Source organism: Balaenoptera acutorostrata, chromosome 19, assembly GCF_949987535.1.
Source record: "Balaenoptera acutorostrata chromosome 19, mBalAcu1.1, whole genome shotgun sequence".
Taxonomy (NCBI): Eukaryota; Metazoa; Chordata; class Mammalia; order Artiodactyla; family Balaenopteridae; genus Balaenoptera; species Balaenoptera acutorostrata.
The window spans coordinates 37,114,562-37,133,526 of record NC_080082.1 but is presented as its reverse complement, the minus strand read 5'-3'; the positions used below and the strand labels follow the sequence as shown (position 1 = coordinate 37,133,526).

General features: G+C 36.7%; 1 protein-coding gene across 3 annotated transcripts in view; it reads right to left on the bottom strand.

Moving 5' to 3' along the window:
- Positions 1–10,234: 10,234 nt before the first annotated feature.
- NETO2 (neuropilin and tolloid like 2) overlaps positions 10,235–18,965 on the bottom strand; it is a 73,491-nt gene continuing 64,760 nt past the window's right edge. For 2 of the 3 annotated variants that reach the window (XM_057535078.1, XM_057535079.1), the window contains 2 exons: positions 16,343–16,456; positions 10,235–15,207 (listed from right to left, as the gene is read on the bottom strand). In XM_057535078.1, the coding sequence (XP_057391061.1) occupies positions 14,627–15,207; positions 16,343–16,456 (695 nt within the window). In that variant the 3' untranslated portion in view covers positions 10,235–14,626. The remainder of the gene's footprint in view (positions 15,208–16,342; positions 16,457–18,965) is intronic. The other variant, XM_057535080.1, reaches the window with a different exon arrangement.

Here is an 18,965-nt window from a genome sequence, read left to right as displayed (position 1 = left end):
CGGACTCTGATGAGAAGGAACGTTCTCCCCAAGTGGGTAGCATTCCCATCATACTGACCAAGATCATGGGAACCCCAATCTTTTGGGGCTAGGGCTCATTGATTTCCTATTCAAAGCGCTCTGGAGATATACTTGGTCTTACTGATTGCTGATGTGATCTGCAGCATTCGCTCCATCAAGCAGAATTTGAGTCTCTCAAGTCTTTGGAGTTATTTGAAGAAATAAAGAAATCTCTTCTGGTTTCTTTGGCGCTTGTTCTATTCCCTTTCATCTCCAGCTCAGCTCTATGAAAAGGTGTGATATTGTGCGATCCTGGACTCTGGATGTGTTTGAAAGTATACAGGCATATTCTGAGCAATCAGGATTAATAATGTGGCACCCACACTCTACTCCCTTCATCATCATACAATTTTTTAAAAAAGCATGCCCGGGTGGGTGAAACCTTCCAGGGAGGCCCATGCAGTCCTCTCTGCCCGGTGGGGGTGCAAGAAGACAGCTGCTCACAGTTACTCAGACACACAACAGGCTCCCAGTTTATTGCCAGCTTCAGGAGTGCTCCTGCAATCTGAGTCTTCCCTTTGTTTGGGAAGTCTGCCCACCTTCTCATCAGGTTGTCCCTCTCCTCCTTCTGAAAAGTGCCAAGAACACTTCAGGAGGTCTTCTGGCTTAATTCCTTTCAGTGCCAGTAAATCCAGCATTTGTTGTTTCTTACATGTGCCCTTTTATTTCTTTGAGTTCTCAGTATAGTACTTGGGGAAAAGAACAGTGTATGCTAAGATTTCCTTTAAGAACATCATAGAAAAAACAAGGAATAAGGGGCTCAAGGGCAGTTTAAAGATGCTGGGGCATGTCTAGCATTTCATCATCAAGTTAAGGAAATAGAACTGGAAGGAATATACTTTGTGGTGTGTACTTTCTAGGATAGAAAGACTGAGAGAGGGGTGACCAATTTAAGGTTTTTAGTTTCACAAAATTCATAAGAAGAAATAAAAGAGGATTTTTTCCCTACTATTTCATTTACCTTTGCTCTAATCTTCATTATTAACTTCTTTCTGCTACCTTTGGGTTTCGTTTGTTCTTCTTTTTCTAGCTCCTTGAGGTATAAAGTTAGATAGTTGATTTGAGATCTTCTTTTTTAATGTAAGCTTTTATGGCTATGAACTTCCCTCTTAGCACCACTTCTGCTGCATCCCATAAGTTTTGGTAGGTTATATTCTCATTTTCATTTGTCTCAAGATATTTTATAATTTCTCCTGTGATTTCTTCTTTGACCCATTGGTTGTTTAACAGTGTATTATTTAATTTGCCTATTTCTGTGGATTTTCCAGTTTTCCTTCACCTACTGATTTTTAGTTTCATTCTATTGCAGTTGGAAAAGATTGTATGATTTCAATCTTCTTAAATTTGTTAAGAATTGTTTTGTGGCCTAGCACATGGTCTATCCTGGAGAAAGTTCTGTGTGCACTTGAGGAGATGTGTATCTGCTCTTGTTGGTGACAGAGGCTCCTTCCTCAACTAAACTTTACTCAGTCTCCTCTAAGATCTCTAGGCCCTGACCTTGGCATCTGTCCTTGTTGGGCCTGCATCACCCAGTTGTAGCAAGAATCGCTCTCAGCTAGTTTAGAGAGAATTCCTCCATCCTTGATATCTGATCACCCTCAGTCTCTGATCAAATTCCTCACATCCCCACCATTCCCCAGGCGATGTCCGATCACCTTGCCCTGCCCTCACCAAGAATACTGTTTAAGTCTGTTGAATAGGACTTCCCCTTCCCCTTGATGTTTCCTTTTAGTAATTTTTCATCCACTGAACTCCAACCTGCTCCTTCGTTATAAATCTCCACTATTCCATGCTGTATTTGGAGTTGAGCCCAGTTCTACACTGAAGTCTCTTTTCCTCTATTGCAATAGTCCCTGAATAAAATGTGTGTTTACTGCTTTAACAATTGTCAGACTCTGTGTTTCTTTAACATTGGGCAGAGGATTTTTTTAATATTCACATAGATAAACAATAATGTGCAGGTGCCCACACAGACTTTTGGCTTGATTTGTTGGCATTTGCAAATGTAAATGATACTGTGACAACTTTACTACAGATGAGTCAATTAGTCATATTTAAACAGAAAAGTAACCAAGACTTCCAACTGATGCTCTGCTGGGCCTCTCTAGAGTTCCATGGGGTCAGCAGAGGTGGTGGACCCCACCAGAATACAATGATAAAGTGATAAAGAGAAAAATCTTAAAAGCAGTCAGAAAAAGAGGCTCATTATATAACAGAAACAATGAATGACCACAGACTTCCTGTCAGAAACAATGCAAGCGAGAAGAAAATAATAATCCATCTTTAAAATGCTAAAAGACAAGGAAAATCTGTCAACTTAGAATTATTACATAGCCAGCAAACATGTTTTCCAAAAATACTTGTTTTAGACAAACAAATGCCATAAGACCTGTAGTACAAATGGCACAGGAAATTCTTCAGGCAGAAGGAAAATGATATCAAACAGACATTTGGATCTTTAAAAAGGAAGAAAGGGTGCAGGAAATAGTAAATATGTGGGTAAATATAAGAGATTTCCCTTCACTGAAAAATTTTTTAAAAGATAATTGATTTCTTGAAGCGAAAGTGATAACAATGTATTGTGGACTTTATGGCCTAAGTAGAGTTAAAATGTATAACAATAATAGTAGACAAGATGAAACCTACTGGTGTAAGGTTCTGACATTACATCTGAAGTGAAATAAAATTATTTGAAGATAGACTGTATAAGTTAAGGATGTATATTGAAAACCTTAGAGCAAACCACTTAAAAAAGAAGCAAAGCTGTAATAGTTAATAAGCCATTAAGTCAAGATAAAAATGGAATAATGGGGGGAAAAAAGCCTAATATAGAAGAAGTCAGGAAAAGAGAAAAGTAATAAAGAGCATATGGGACAGATGGGCCACACAGGAAACTAGCAAGATGGTAAATTAAAACCTAACCACAAAAATAATTACATTAAATGTAAATGGTCGACATTGTCAGGGTTACAATGTACAGGTCTATAGTGGTTATGCTGTCAGGCACTAAGTGGGTAGTTTTATAATGACTCAACAAGAAGACAATCTTAAATGAGTATGCTTACAACAGAACTTCAAACTACATGAAGCAAAAACCGACAGAAGTGAATGGAGAAATAGGTAAGTCTAAAGTTATAGTTTGAGATTTCAAAACACTTGTCTTAATAATTGACTGAAAAGCAACAGATATGTAGAAGATTTAAATAATGTAATGAAGATTATAACCATTTAATGATATTTGTTTAGAACATTACACATATATGTATAAAATCTGCCTCTTTTTCTGATTGTTTTTAAGATTTAAAATACTACACACAACTTCAGAACATATATTCTTTTAAATATCACATGAAATGTTTACCAAGAGAGACCATATGCTGGGTCATAAAATGAGTTTTAATAAATTAAAATGACAGAGATCATATAGGATGTGTTTTTTAACCACAAAAGAATTAAATTAGAAATCAGTGATAGAAACATTGCTAATAACAGAAAAGTCTAAAGCCAATGATAAAACTTCCACCTTAAGAAGCTAGAAAGATAACAATAAACCCAAATTAAGTAGAAAGAAGAAAACAAAACGACAGAAGTAGAAATCAATAAAATTTTTAAAATGGACAAATAATAGAGAAAATCAAATAAACCAAAGGCTGGACCTTGGTAAAGATCAGTAAAGTTGTAAATTTTAGCTGGACTGATTTTAAAAAAAGGAGAAAAGATGCAGATTACTATTATCAAGAATGAAGGCGGAGACATCACAGCAGATTCTACAGATATTTAAAGAATAATAAGAAAATATTATGCCAATAAAATCAACAACCTAGGGCTTCCCTGGTGGTGCAGTGGTTAAGAATCCACCTGCCAAAGCAGGGGACATGGGTTCGATCCCTGGTCCGGGAAGGTCCCACATGCCGCGGAGCCACTAAGCCTGTGTGCTACAACTACTGAGCCCATGTGCCTAGAGCCCATGCTCTGCAACAAGAGAAGCCACCACAATGAGAAGCCTGTGCACCACAATGAAGAGTAGCCCCCACTCACCACAACTAGAGAAAGCCCATGCACAGCAACGAAGACCCAATGCAGCCAAAAATTAAAAAATTAATTAATTAATTAAATTAAAAAAAATCAACAACCTAAATGAAGTGCCCAAATTCCTTGCATTCCAGAATGGACTCAAGAAGAAACAGAAAACTAAACAGCCTTATCTCAATTTTAAAAAATAAATTTCCCATTAAAAATCTTCAGACAAATAAGACATCAGGCTTAGATGGCTCCACTGGTGAATTCTATCAAACATTTAAGGATGAAATACCAATTCTATGCAAAATTAGGAAATGCAGGAGAAAGTAAATTACCTCCCAACTCATATCATGAGGCTTACAAACAAATATTCCTCATAAATGTAGATGCAAAAAATTCTTAGCGAGTATTAGAAATTAAATCTAGCAGTATATACAAAGTGTAATACATTGCAACCAAGTAAGTTTATCCCAGGAATGCAAGGTTGATTTAACATTTGAAAAATCAATCAATGTCATTTATCATATAAAAAAGAGGAAAACCGTATGATTACCTCAATAGATGCTGAGAGAGTACTTGATAAAATTCAACACCTATACAAAAAAAATCTCTTAGCAAACTAGGTATAACAGGGAATTTCCTCAACTTGATAAAAAGCATCTATGAAAAATGTGTACCTAAATAATACTAAATGGTGAAAGACTAAATGCTTTCTCCCCTGAGATAAAAAACAATAAAATAACAGTAAAAAAACAATAAACAATAAAAGGATATCCACTCCCACCATTTCTATTTAACATCATACTGATGGTCCTAGCCAGTGTAATAAGGCAAGAAAAAGAAATAAAATGCATACATAATGTAAAACTGCTTTTATTCACAGATGTTATGTTTGCATAGGTAAAAAATCTAGAGGAATCTATAAAATGCCACTAGAATAAGTGAGTTTAGCAAGCTTGTGTATAAAGTTAATACACAAAAATCAACTGCATTTAATTAGTTGCGGCAGCCAGTCTCCTTAGTTGTGGCTTGCTGGCTCCTTAGTTGCGGCAGGAGGGCTCCTTAGTTGCAGCATGTATGTGGGATCTAGTTCCCTGACCAGGGATCGAACCTGGGCCCCCTGCATTGGGAGTGTGGAGTCTTAACCACTGTGCCACCAGGGAAGTCCCTCTTTATTTTGAATTGAAGCACAGTGGATTTACAATATTATATTAGTTTCATGTGTACATAGTGATTCAAAATTTTTATAGATTATACTCCATTTAAAGTTCTTATAAAATATTGGCTATATTCCCTATACTATACAATATATTCTTGTAGCTTATTTATTTTATACATAGTAGTTTGTACCTCTTAATCCCCTACCCCTGTTATGCCCCTCCCACATCCCTCTCCCCACAGGTAACCACTAGTTTGCTCTCTATATCTGTGGGTCTGTTTCTGTTTTGTTATATTCAGTAGTTTTTATTTATTTATTTATTTTTGGCTGCGTTGGGTCTTCGTTGCTGTGCATGGGCTTTCTCTAATTGTGGCGAGCTGGGCTTACTCTTCGCTGGGGTGCACAAGCTTCTCATTGTGGTGGCTTCTCTTGTTGCAGAGCCTGGGCTCTAGGTGTGTGGGCTTCAGTAGTTGTGGCGCATGGGCTTAGTTGTTCTGCGGCATGTGGGATCTTCCCAGACCAGGGATCAAACCCGTGTACCCTGCATTGGCAGGTGGATTCCTAACCACTGTGCCACTAGGGAAGTCCCTATTCAGTAGTTTTATTTTTTAGATTCCACATATAAGTGATAACATAGAGTATTTGTCTTTCTCTGTATGACTTATTTCACTAATCATAATACCTTCCAGGTCCATCCGTGTTATTGCAAATGGCAAAATTTAATTCTTTTTTATGGCTGAGTAGCTGAAGTATTTCTTTAAAATAGAATTAAACAGCTTTTGGTCGTTTTTTTTTTTGAAACCCTTTAATCTCGTTATAGCAGTGGTTCTCACCTGGGCTGATTCTGACCCCTCCCTCCAGGGGACATTTGGCCATATCTGGAGACACTTTTGGTTGTCATAAATGGGGGTGGTGCTACTGGAGACTAGGTCAGGGACACTGCTAAACATCCTACAATACACAAAGTTGTCTCCCTGTAATGAAGTATCATGCAGCCCAAAATGTTAACAGTGCTGAGTTTGAGAAATCCCATTCTTTAGGATAAGAAAATTCATTTTTTCAAAATTAGATTTTCTCACTCTCCCCTCTAATTAAAAGGAAATGGAACTCCATTTTGTAAGTCTTGAGAAGCAGAAATGATGTTATCACATGGTGATGCCATTCACAATACTTCTGATGTCCATAATTATTTTCAGAAAGTAAAAGTGCTTGATAACATTTTCAGGAAAAACAGAAACTTCATAAACAGGCAGTATAATTAACATTGTAAAGTATTAAAAATGAACTTACCTTTGGTTCATTGATAAAGTTTCCCGAACATAGCGACTACCATGGGTTGCTTTTGACTGGAGTTTCTTTATGAGATTGAAGTTTCCACCAAATTGTTAATTGCTATCAGCTTCCCCGTCTCCAAGAAAGACAAAAAAGGTACCTGAGAAAGAAGCTGTTCCTGTTCTTGTTTTCTTGCTACTGGCACATTAGTATTCGACAGTGGTACTGTACTAAATTCTGGGGCTGCTACTGAAATGTCATTAAATTCCAACTTTACACATCTGGCATGCCGCCAAATGCAGCTCAGTGTGTTAAAGTGTAGATTACGGCCCAAAAAAATCAATGCTCTAGAATTGTGCGTTTATGTAAACCTACAATTAAAAAGTGGGCAATCACTTTCTTTGCCTATCTGATGAGGGGAAGAGAAGCGAGCTGTTTTTCTAGGGTGGAGAGGTGCAAGTGTCAGCTTAAAACAGAAGCATTCCCTGGCACGTCCTCTAAGACATGGCTTTTGATAAAGACAGTTTCTCTGTACACCTCTCAGCCTAGCACTGACCTGCACCGGTCAGGGAAGGTCCCTCATTTTCACGGACAAACTTTGGGAGTTTCTTCAGAGAACCTGGTTTGGTGTTGTAGAATTTCCTTAAAAAATGTGTGAGCATTTGTGGGTAATGGGAAAACAAAACAGAACACTGGATCCTCATGAAAGAAGGTAGCGATAGCACGAGAGGACAGTTTTTGGACAGTGCATGGGTGGGTATGCTTATTTTAAATGACAGAGAGGATATCCACAAGGCTCCTAGTGGAAAGGCAGGCACTTCTCCCAATCCCGCAGGAAAACAACGTAAAGCTTCAAGCAGTACAGTCACTGCCTGCCATCTAGCAATTAAAAATGGCAGGATGGGAAGACTAGAGATTCATTCGGCGCCTCTCTCGCAGAGATCAGGGTATAAGGTGGAGCTGCCAAAGCAACAGGTACTATCCTACTTCTAGAGGCTAAGGTTTGACGCATTCATATTAGAAAGGCATTTAGGACACAATTTTACCCACAGGGCAAAACAATGTCAGCAATAGCAGCTTCAAATTCAAAGGAAATATTTATACACAGATACAATGAAAGATACAGTTTATCTTTGTAGCAGGTAGCCGTGGCTGTCAGCCAGCTGTTGAAAACAATTTCAGAAAACAAAAACTTTGCAGAGTTGGTCTTTTGATCATTTTGACCAAAGCAGAGCAAAGCAAAGCAAGGCAAAGCAAAACAAAGCAAAACAAAACAAAACAAAACAAAACAAAAAAAAAAAGGAAAAAAGAGCATTCTCTTCCAAGAAATCTATTTATTTTTCATCACAACAGAAAAATCTCTGTATTGAAATGTTTTGGCTACATTTCTCATTTTGGGGGTAGAGTGGTTCTGGCCATGAAAGATTTGTATTTCTCAGTGCAGTTCCCGCAACCTTTTGCCGGTGGGGGGGGGGTGCTCCATTGCTTTCTTAATCAGTTTTCCCAAGAATCACCTTTTCAAGTGGAGTAATGAAAGAGCTATAACTAGCTCTGTAGTCTAGGAAACTGAGTGTTAATGTGATTGGAAATATGAAAGATTTTGACTGAATTATGGGAATACTATATAGAATTTGAATAGAATTTTATCCTTTATTCATTTTAAGATAATTTCATCTTACTCAAAGGAGACTTGACGAGTGATTTAAAAGGGGCACTATTCGAGAGTTAGGATTTAATTGTAATCTTATTTACATTTCAAATGCAGAATCAAATTTCAGTATCTTTTGCCATACCTGAGAGAGAATGGATTTAGTTAAGTGTTTTTATTTGTGGCTGGGGAGGCTAAAATAGCTGACAGGTACTCATGTAAGGGGAAGACCAGCTCTCCTCATTCCATGCTGCCAGGTTCAAGTTGTGCCCCCTGCACTGATAGTTCTGCAAACATAAAACATCATGTTTGTTAGATTCCGTCAATACTTTTACCCCAGGAGTGAAATTGGGACATGCCATTGTCTTTTCTAGCTCCGTATTATCTATGGCTGTGTAACAAATTACCCCTAAGTTTAGCAGCTTAATACAACATATACTATCTTGGGTTTCTGAGTCAGTAATCTGGGTGTGGCTCAAGGTCCCTCACAAGCTGGAATCAAGGTGTTGTCTGTGGTCATCTCAAGGCTCCAGTGGGGGGAGGAACCTCTTCCAGAGCCAGTCATGTGTTGCTGGCAGGATTCACTTCTTTGCAGGTGGTTGGACTGGGGGCCTCTGTGCTGCTGCCTGGAAACCCTGGTTTCCTGTCACATAGCCCTCTCCATAGGGCATCTCAGAACATGGCAACTGGCTTCCATCGGAGCAGGAAAGCACGAGAGTAATAGTGAGCAAGATAGAAGACAGAGTCTTTCTGTCACCTAATCTCAGGAGAGACGTGTCCTTTTTGCCGTATTCTGTTCATTAGAAGCAGGTCACTAGGTCCAGCTCACATTCAAGGACAGGGGATGATAGAGGATTGTGAATACCAGGAGGTAGGAATTGCTGGGAGCTATCTTGGAAGCCTCCTACCACTTATTTAAAGCTTTATTCTTTCTTTTTTTATATTAAAAACTAATGACTGAGAAAGTAAGGTTACCTTCAGACTATGAATGTGAAAGGCAGAGGCCACATATTTGAGTCAGTTTCAGCAAGTTACTTGTGCACATTTTCAGAGCTAAATTGTCTTCTGAGGCGTTACACGTAACAGACTGATAGAGTTACTCAAAGGTAGAGAAAACTCCCCTACGATTCACATGACTATTTTTGGGTTCAAAATTTGTGAATGCTTCTCTGAAACACCACTTAATACAAAGCTTAATACAAATCCTAGACAATGTCATCAATGGAAGAATAGAACAAGAGTTGAAAAGCATGTTCAAAACCTAGATTTTTGGTGGAAATTCCAAATTCCTTCTAGCAATCAGCAGGTACTCAAAATGTTTCAATAAAGAAGGTACCGGCTCAAGTGGCCTGCTAGCACCATATGTTACAGAGTATGACAAAGCTTGGAGGGTGAGACCACTTTTAGATAAAAGCTGTTTCTTGATCCTAAATAACACAAAAAGTAAAATTGCTCTGTAACTATTTGCGGAGACAGACCAGTGGTAGCTACCTTTCTTCTCCTTTTGCTCCTTGATCTGTGTGACTGAAAGACTCAAGAGTTTTTGGCTTCCTTTGCTTTCTCCTCAGGGTACACCTTTCATGAGGTCTACCCACCCACCCTTACTAAGCTTGGCTGTGTACCTCAAAAGGACAACGTGTTCTGACAGCCCACTCTGTGGAAGATCTCAGGGCCACTTCAGTGACCGGAGGCAGCAGCCTGGATACTGCAGGCAACTTAAGACCATCTTGTTCCTTTTTTTTTTTTTTAAGTTCCTCACTTGAAGATTTATTTGAAAACTTAAAATGGTGTAATAGCCTGAGGATGCTTTTATTTTTTATCGTTAACTATGATTATTTTAGTTTGGAAGTGACCGGACAGGAAATGCCCACTTTGCCTGGGAAGGAATTTAGGATTCTTTGCGACTTCTAGAGACTTTGGAAATTGAGGCAAGCAAGGAAATCAAAACACAAGTTTTATTCCCAGTTCAAGGGTCAAATTCTTTACTGTGATGTATCAAATCGAGTATTAAGCATATGAGAAGTCTTATATGGTCTGGAAGTTCACCTCTAAAAGAAAATTCATTGCTTCAAAAGGATATACTCAAGACAGTACATACTAAACATGCACCCCAGTCATTAGCTTCCTGGGCTTTTGTAGTCATTAAACCAATCACAGAAATATATGGAAAAGTTGCTTTAAAAAAAGCAAATTCAGAATTATGAGTTTGTTATTAGTAGAGGTATATAAAACATGGACAACTGATTTTGCAGAAAGCTAAAAAAAGATATCCGAGGTCAACTTGTCATATTATTTAGCTCAGAACTCAAATCATTCTCCAAACTCAAGAGATACAGCACACACAAGTGTTTTAATTTCTAGAGTATACGTTTTTTCCTTTAGATTTAAAAAAGATCACAAAAGCAAAACACTGAAAGCTCTTTCTGTCCAGTGTCAAGGATATAAATTGTTAACAAACATTGTTTATTAAGAATTCACAGTAATTGTCTTGTAGAATTTGCAGGTGCCAAGAAATCATGGCAACAAAATTGTAGAATAACAAAGTGTTACATAAGGAAAAAAAAAAGTAAAATATAATGCTTTGAAAGAAATTGTTGTAGAATAAATTACATTTTAAATCAGAGTAATTGACAACCTTACATGAAACATCTGGGCTGCTGTTTAGAGTGGCTTTTAAAACATACAGTCAGCTAAAGCAGGGAGAGGGCAGAAAGCAAGGAAAGGGCGCTGGACTAGCTCTGAGATGTGGGCACTGTCTTCTCTTCTCTGGGCTTCAGTCTTCTCATTAATAAAGTTGGAGCAGATAATCTTTCTTGGATCTTAAAAAAACCAAAATCTCAAGGTTCTTTCTGATCATGAACAATACAGCAGACACCATTTTGTAAGAGAGCTTACTATTCTCTGATTGAGAATTATTCCTGTAGTCACAACTAGGCTTTTCCTATCCTGTTCATCAGTTGACACACCCCTGAAACAAGGAAGCATCCTCACCAGACAACAGCAGAACTATAAAAATGTTCAGGCATTTAGGAGGTTCTTTTAATGCCCAATAATCATATGAAACATGACAAAGACACTGACACAAGCTGTTAACAAGTCAAAATAAAAGGAGTGTTTCTTATCTCTTTTGTGATTTGAAATGTGGAAAATCCTTTGCTTTTTGTTAAACCTTTGGTGTGAACATTTCCCCTCACAAAAGGTACATCATACTTTATTCCTACATACTTCAGATGTTGGGATTAGTAGGTTTCCTGAAATTTGAGGGCACTTGGGGATTGATACCTTGTGTTAAATTTGGGATCAATGGTGTCACAAATGACAGTGCTGTACAAGTGCACCTAATGCTGCTTCTGAATTGAAGATATTCTCTCCTCCAGATTTGCCTTTTTTGTTCTATGTTTAACACTGGGTATTATATTCTCTCTGAAGGGTGTAATAACTTCCACAAGATGGCTAAATTTCTTCTTAAATTACTAAAATTTATGGCTTTCACATTAGTAAACAATTTGCAAAGTTTTCTCATTGACCTCAAAGATGAAAGACTATATATACAGCAATTAGCATTATTCTGGTAATAACGCCTAAAATTTATTAGTTTCATTCTCTTCTCTTCATATCATATACTGCCAAATGTTTGACTAAGAAATAAATGAGATCTAATACCCACCCATAGTTCAATGAATAATAATAAGCCAGTCTCACAGATGTAGAGAACTAACGTATGGACACCAAGGGGGAAAGTGGCGGGGGTGGTGGTGGTGGCGTGATGAATCGGGAGATTGGGATTGACATGTATACACTGATGTGCATAAAACAGATAACTGATAAGAACCTGCTGTATACAAAAATAAAATAAAATTCAAAATAAAATAAAATAAAATAATAAGCCAGTCTCAGGCTAGCTTAGCTATTGATCGTCTGGTTCTTTAGTTCCTAGACCACACTGAGATGTGCCTTCACTGGGTTAAGGTTTACCATTATGGCCTCTCTCTGTATTTTGCATTTTCTTTAAATTATGAGGAAATGTCGTTCAATATGAAGACCCTCCTTTCTTTAGTTTAAGAGAAAACTAGCCTCTTGCAGATAAGTTTGAGTTTTCTACTATGAAAAACAAAGATTTCATTTGTTTTAGCAGCAAGAAAATTTAGAATCAAATTTGTTGTCCAAGCTTTGCTGAGTTGCCTGAAATCATGTACTTCTGTGCTTTTTTAATGTTAAATGTCTTCTTTAAAGGCTTTGTATTTTGTAGGCCTCTTCATACCCTTTTAAGAGACAGCAAGGTACAAATTTCAAAAATAAAAATACAGTTACAAGTGACTAGTTAAGCATATTGTATTATTTTCTACTATAGATGTTAAAGACGATTTAATTTTTTTTAATGGATATAATTTTACATAGAAAATATGATAATTTTCCTTTCATTATCATTAAGAATGAGATCACAGTTATTATTTTATTAAGGATTTACTAAATACTGTGTGGTGTGTTACCTACTAAAATGCCTATTCAAACAGCTACTGAAAGAATTTAGCTACCTAATCTGGCTCTGGTTCATTAGTTCATTGAATACTACATTCGTTAAGTCTTTTTACCTTCCCAAGTTATATTTTTAAAACAGGAAATTATGCTGACTTTAAAAAAACTTAAATCAAGACAATACTATTTGTAGGCTTTCCTATCTTCTGGATAGTATATACTTTTTAAAAAATAAAAAATGTGATATAATAAGCATTTTGAAGGAGTATTATACATGTATCATGTTTAAGGTCACAGTTTTCATTAATCTGAGAAAACATACAGATGTGATATTTTTAAAAAATCAATGAAATCCAGTGAAACTTTAATTTCTCATTTCATTGAGAATTTAACTACAAAAAATATCAAAAATGAGAATTTATCTTTTAGTTATAATTCAATAAATGGATTCCTTTCCATATATATCTTAAGATCGAAAATCTCAGTGCCATAAATAACATGATTGAAGAATCATGTAACAATGTATATTTTAATATCAGATTTGTGTAGTGATTTAGAACAATAAATATCACACAGTGAAAAATTTATCATAAACTAAATGCAATAACAAGAGAAAACAAACGCTTATGTACACATTACCAAGGTCTTTACAATAAATTATAGTGTACAGTTCCATCACAGCATATTTGTATACAAAGTCGCTAATGCAAACACTGAAAGAAATCTGTCATGTAGCTCTTTAATCTTGATTTAATAAAGTTTGTACAGTATCAAATAATATCAAAAGTCTAAAAAAACACAATGAGTTTTTATATCATGTTTATAAATTATTGTTTATATACCATTAAAAAAAATAAGGTCAAAAGTGCAGTTTAAAAAAAAGTGGAAATTGTTATTCTTGGTAAGAACTAGAAAAACGTATTGTCCCAAGTTAAGAAGCAATCTAAAGGCTTATACAGTTTCTTAGGCATTTTCCTTTAACTCTCATACAACCTTGGTTACCATATCCTACAAGATAAACCAATACAAAGGGAGTGAAATAATCTTTTTATAAAAATAATAAAAAACACAGATCTAGTAATGAGAAACAGTGGAAATAAATATAATGATAGGCTTCCCCCAAAATGCATTAAATGACTTTTTGCTCACAGGAATGAATGGGTTATCACTGAATGTGATAAAACTTGGGAAATTTCAGAGCATTTCTAAAAATTTTAATCTTTGTCAAGTTTTTAGGTATAACTGGCAATGGTGCATACATCCCAGGATTATGAAACTTTTTCATATAATATAACTAACGCAAAATATGACTTAAAGGTGCTAAATCATATCACAGAAAATAAAGACTAAGGATCCAGTAATTAAAAGGCAGCAGTATAGAAACTAGTCAAGAAGAAACAGATGGACGAAACACAACTCTGTGTCTTAATTGGCACTTATCACAGTAACTAGTTATATTTTGACAAATTCTAGAACAAATGCCTATATTGAAATACATGTGATACATGAACCATTTATATAAGAAACGGTAAAATTACTGGCTTATAAAACAAATTAAATTTAGAGAAAAGAAAAAAATTAAAGGAATGTGAAGAAAAATCTTACTTTTAAACTTATTGTGGGATCAAAACATTGACAGAGCTGTATCAATCCGGAGCAGTCTTCCTGCTGCTAAGACCGGCAGGCCGCTGAGCCTGGTGCAACACCTTCATCTCTCCAAATGCTACTATGTAACTGGTGCTTTGCTTGTAGGACACTGAGCAATAGAGGCTTATTTTTTGTTTTTTACTGAATGGAATAAGTTCCTAGGTTGGGTTAACATGTATAGACTGCCTGAGATAATAAAAACTTCACCATTACATTAGGTTAATGGGAAATGAAGATCTTCCTGGCTCTGACAGGAGAAAAGGGTTGGCTGCTGAAAACAGTATGGGTGTCCTGTAGGCTACATACGTACATACTTAATAATTAATGTCACCTTCAGTAGAAGATTAAAAATCGATGGATATGGATGCTTGTGCAGAATCTTCCCGCCCTCTGACATAAATTTCACAGGGAATCTCTTCCATTACTCTGTCTTCTAGGGCCTGTTCAGGGCACTCATGTGCCTGCTTGAAAGTGTAGCTACTCTTTTTGAAGGTGCTGTTAAATGTTTTCATTGGCTGCGGTTGTGCAAAATCATTTCGGAAGGGAAGTTCCATGGAAGTGAGGTTGGTCCTGCTTTGTTTGATGCTGGGTGCCTGCGATCCACAGTGATGGTCGTGGATGCACCGCGACGCCGTGGACGAGCACCGCGCCTTCTGGTAGCTGTCCAGTTCCTCCGACAGGTCGGCCAGGTCCGCAGACATCTCCTTGTCTCTCAGTGAAAACAGTTCGTAATGAGGAGGATCAAACACTTCTTGGAATCCAGTTTTATTAAAAGCAGTTTTGCAAGCCATGACCTTTTTTCGAGGCTGTTTCACTTGTACTAAAATAGAAATAATGAGAAGGACCACGACAATCCCTGACGTAATGCCAATAATTGTTCCGTGAGTTTTAGTGATTTGTTCAAACAGTCCTGCTTTTTTCTTTTCTGCAGAAGAGAGAAAGAAAAACGATGAGGCTTTTAAAATTCGTTCATGAGTCCTGTCACAAACTGGTAAAGTATTTTTAAGTAAAGCAGAACACTTCTGTATTTTTTTTCAAATACAACACAGAAAATGCAATTTAAAATTAGGTTTTTAAACAAAATAATCCCATTACGACTTCTGGTTAAACTAACCAATCATAACGCAGATAGACAGACTACGAAAAAGGAAAAGGACTTGTTTACTCAGAAGGTACGTGAATACATAGCTTGCAAATCAAAGTAATACATGAATACAGAAAACGCCAAAACAAAATACCCTTGTTCTATCAAGTTTAGCTTTCTGCTCTATGGTAGGTTTGAGTATACCCATAGTATTTCTACTGATGGTCATAAGCAAGAGAGAACGAAAATGATCTAACCCACTCAGGTATGTTATCATGGTGTACTGTTTTTGAATGATTACCTGAAAATACTTTCTCTCAAGTACTTAAGATAGCCATATCACATTACATTAACTTTCTATAGTAAGATATTTATTGAACTCTTGGGAGAATAAAAGGGAGATAAACTTTAGTACTGAAACAGTGATTTGACAACCAGTTTGTAGACATTCAACTAGTATTACCACAAGCCATATTTATCTTCCAGGGAGTATATACTGGAAATATAGCGTAGGAAATTCATGGAATAAAAAAAGCAGTCCTTATAATGAGTCTGTTTTTACATTGTAAGACTGAATCCATCAGTTGATTTTTATTAAATAGTATTTCCATTTAATTTAAAAAATAAGAATACTCTAGGTTACAATCTAAATTATTATGAGAATAAGGTATCTACAATAGAAATGACCAAGAAAATAAGGGCAGGAAATACCATGATTGACTTTTGAACAACTTTAAGGTAAAAAACATAGTCTATAAAAAAAAATGCTTTTGTTGAGAATAAATATTTTTCTTCAGTTTTACCACATCCCAGAGGTCTATGATCCATTAAGGAGAACATTTATTTTATATGTGTTTATTCCAGCCAAAGCAGTTATGCCAAGCACAGTTGTAGAAAAGGACATTTTAATTTTTTCTTAATGAACGGCAATGGACACTCCTCTCTCAAAAAGGCTGACCTCTGCCAGTAGACTCACCTTTACAATGATTTTCGTCCCAAGGGTAGGCACAGTTTTGAACCCCATTACAGACTAAAGAATTATTGATGCACATGTTGCTATGGCAAAAGAAAGTGCTGCCTGTGCAGGGAGCTGTAGGAAAAAAGGAAACTTTGTTGCTAAGAACTGAAAGCATACAGATTACAACTCATCCTGATTTATTTTACATTTACTCTTATAAAGTCAATATCTTACCTCAAAGGCTTTTTTGTGAACACACTCTGTACTACACAAACAATAAGACAAAGGCCAATATTCTCTGTTGCTGACTCATGTAAACTTGCACTTAGGTTGTGTGCTAAAAGACTGTTTTTAGTGTAATGACAATATGAATATACGGTCATCCCTTGGTATCTGAGGGGGATTGGTTCCAGGACCCACTGCTGACACCAAAACGTGCAGATGCTCATGTCCCATAGTAGGCCTCTCCATAGCCAGTTCCTCATCTGTGGATTCAACCAACCATGGATCATGTAGTACTGTAGTATTCGCTACTGAAAAATATCCATGTATAAGTGGACCTGCACAGTTCAAACCTCTGTTACTCAGGGGTCAACTGTATTTCCCATGGTTCTTATGAAACTAGTATATAGCCTGGTATATATATATATTTTTTTGGCTGCGTTGGGTCTTTGTTGCTGTGCACGGGCTTTCTCTAGTTGCGGCGAGCGGGGGCTACTCTTCGTTGTGGTGTGCGGGCTTCTCATTGTGGTGGCTTCTCTTGTGGAGCAAGGGCTCTAGGCGCGCAGGCTCCAGTAGTTGCGGCACGTGGGCTCAGTAGTTGTGGCTTGCGGGCTCTAGAGTGCAGGCTCAGTAGTTGTGGCGCACGGGCTTAGTTGCTCCATGGCATGTGGGATCTTCCCGGACCAGGGCTCGAACCCGTGTCCCCTGTACTGGCAGGTGGATTCTCAACCACTGCGCCATAGCCTGGTACATTTTTTCAAAATGTTAAAAGAAAATGTTAGCAAAGACGTGGAGACACTGAACCCTTGTGCATTGCTGGTAGAAATGTAAAATGGTGCAGCTGCTGTGGTAAATACTATGGCAGTTCCTCAAAAATTCATATAGGTTACCATAAGCTCCAGCAATTCTCCTTCTAGGTATATACTCTTAAGAATTGAAGGCAGAGACTCGAACAGATACTTGCTGTTCATAGCAGCATTATGCACAAGAGCCAAAAGGGGAAAGCAACCCAAATGTCTGTTGATGGATGAATGGATTACCACAGGCAAAAAGGGAAAAAAAACACTCTTTGGAATTTCAAAAAAAATGTTTTAAACAGTAAAGGTATATGGAATATATGCCATTGAATTTCATATTTGATATAATTCTTTAAAAAACCTTAATGGTCTCAAAGCTCATCATAAGGACAATAAGTATTAGTTACATACATAAGCTGTTAGATTAAGGATAGAAAAGCCAATGAAGATGTATGGTGGTGTTTTATTCAAGTACAAAATTAGCTAGTGTACCCACTTCTGTTGTGTCATATTTATCATAAAATCATATTACACAAATGTGTGTACTTTAAAATATAACAAGTGTCCTAGAGAACATATAGCGTTTTTGAATTCCTCATTTCTAAAAACTGGAGTTTTCTGTTTTTTGTTTATATATCATACCATAATTCTATTATATACTATATCATATTACATGTTGAATTCTTATTTTACCTATTTTATCCAGTTCACAAATGCGGATACAGGGATGAGAAGCTATTTTCAAGACAGGGTGAGTGAAGTTATAAACAGCACTGTGGCTTCTAGGTATTCTGATTTTCTGAGTCAAACTATCATCAGCTCTTAAAGTTTATCAACAGACCATTATGTGACAGTACTTTGATGGCTCTTCATAGTTCCAAAAGTGTCAAAAAAGACAGGTTTTCTGCAGTGTTTCTTATTGATTGAACAGTGAGTGGAAAATACCCTTAGTTTTTTATCATAGAGTTCTTTATAACTGTTCTCCACATTATTTAAAGCAATTAGAAAGCAGCACTGATACTGTCAGATTTCGTTTTGTAGAAATGTGAAGTATATTTAAAATTACAAATGTATTAAGCTTTATGGATTTTCAAAGGACAAGCATAGCTGTTTATAATGAGAATCAAAGTATCAGTTATTGACATGGGTTGCTAATGACATGCTTCAGTTCAGAACTATATAAAATGGCAGAATTATAAGTCTTTATAAATAAGGGACAAAGATAACAGCAAAAATACTGCCAGTTATGAACTACTCTCTACTTACAGCCTGAGGACTTTCTCCTTTCCCCTTTACTCACTATGGGTCATGGTGTGGGAGAGAAGAGGGGGTTAGGATTTTAGCTTCCCTCTACTTCTGATGAGATGTGGCAATGATGGTGAAAGATGGTTCTCTCCTTCAATTAAGCCTGCAGGGGACCCGTAGGGCAGTATGTCACTGAAAATCACACTATGGATTTATTCTAACAAAAATATCTTCTGTTGCTTTCACAGTTCTAGTCCTGGAAATTACTTTCCTAAAACCATTCCCTTTCTTAAAGAGTGAGGTACATATTAGTATTCAGTGCTTGGGAAGAAGTCAAACATATCCTGGTTGCTATTCTATATCACTCATTTTAGCCA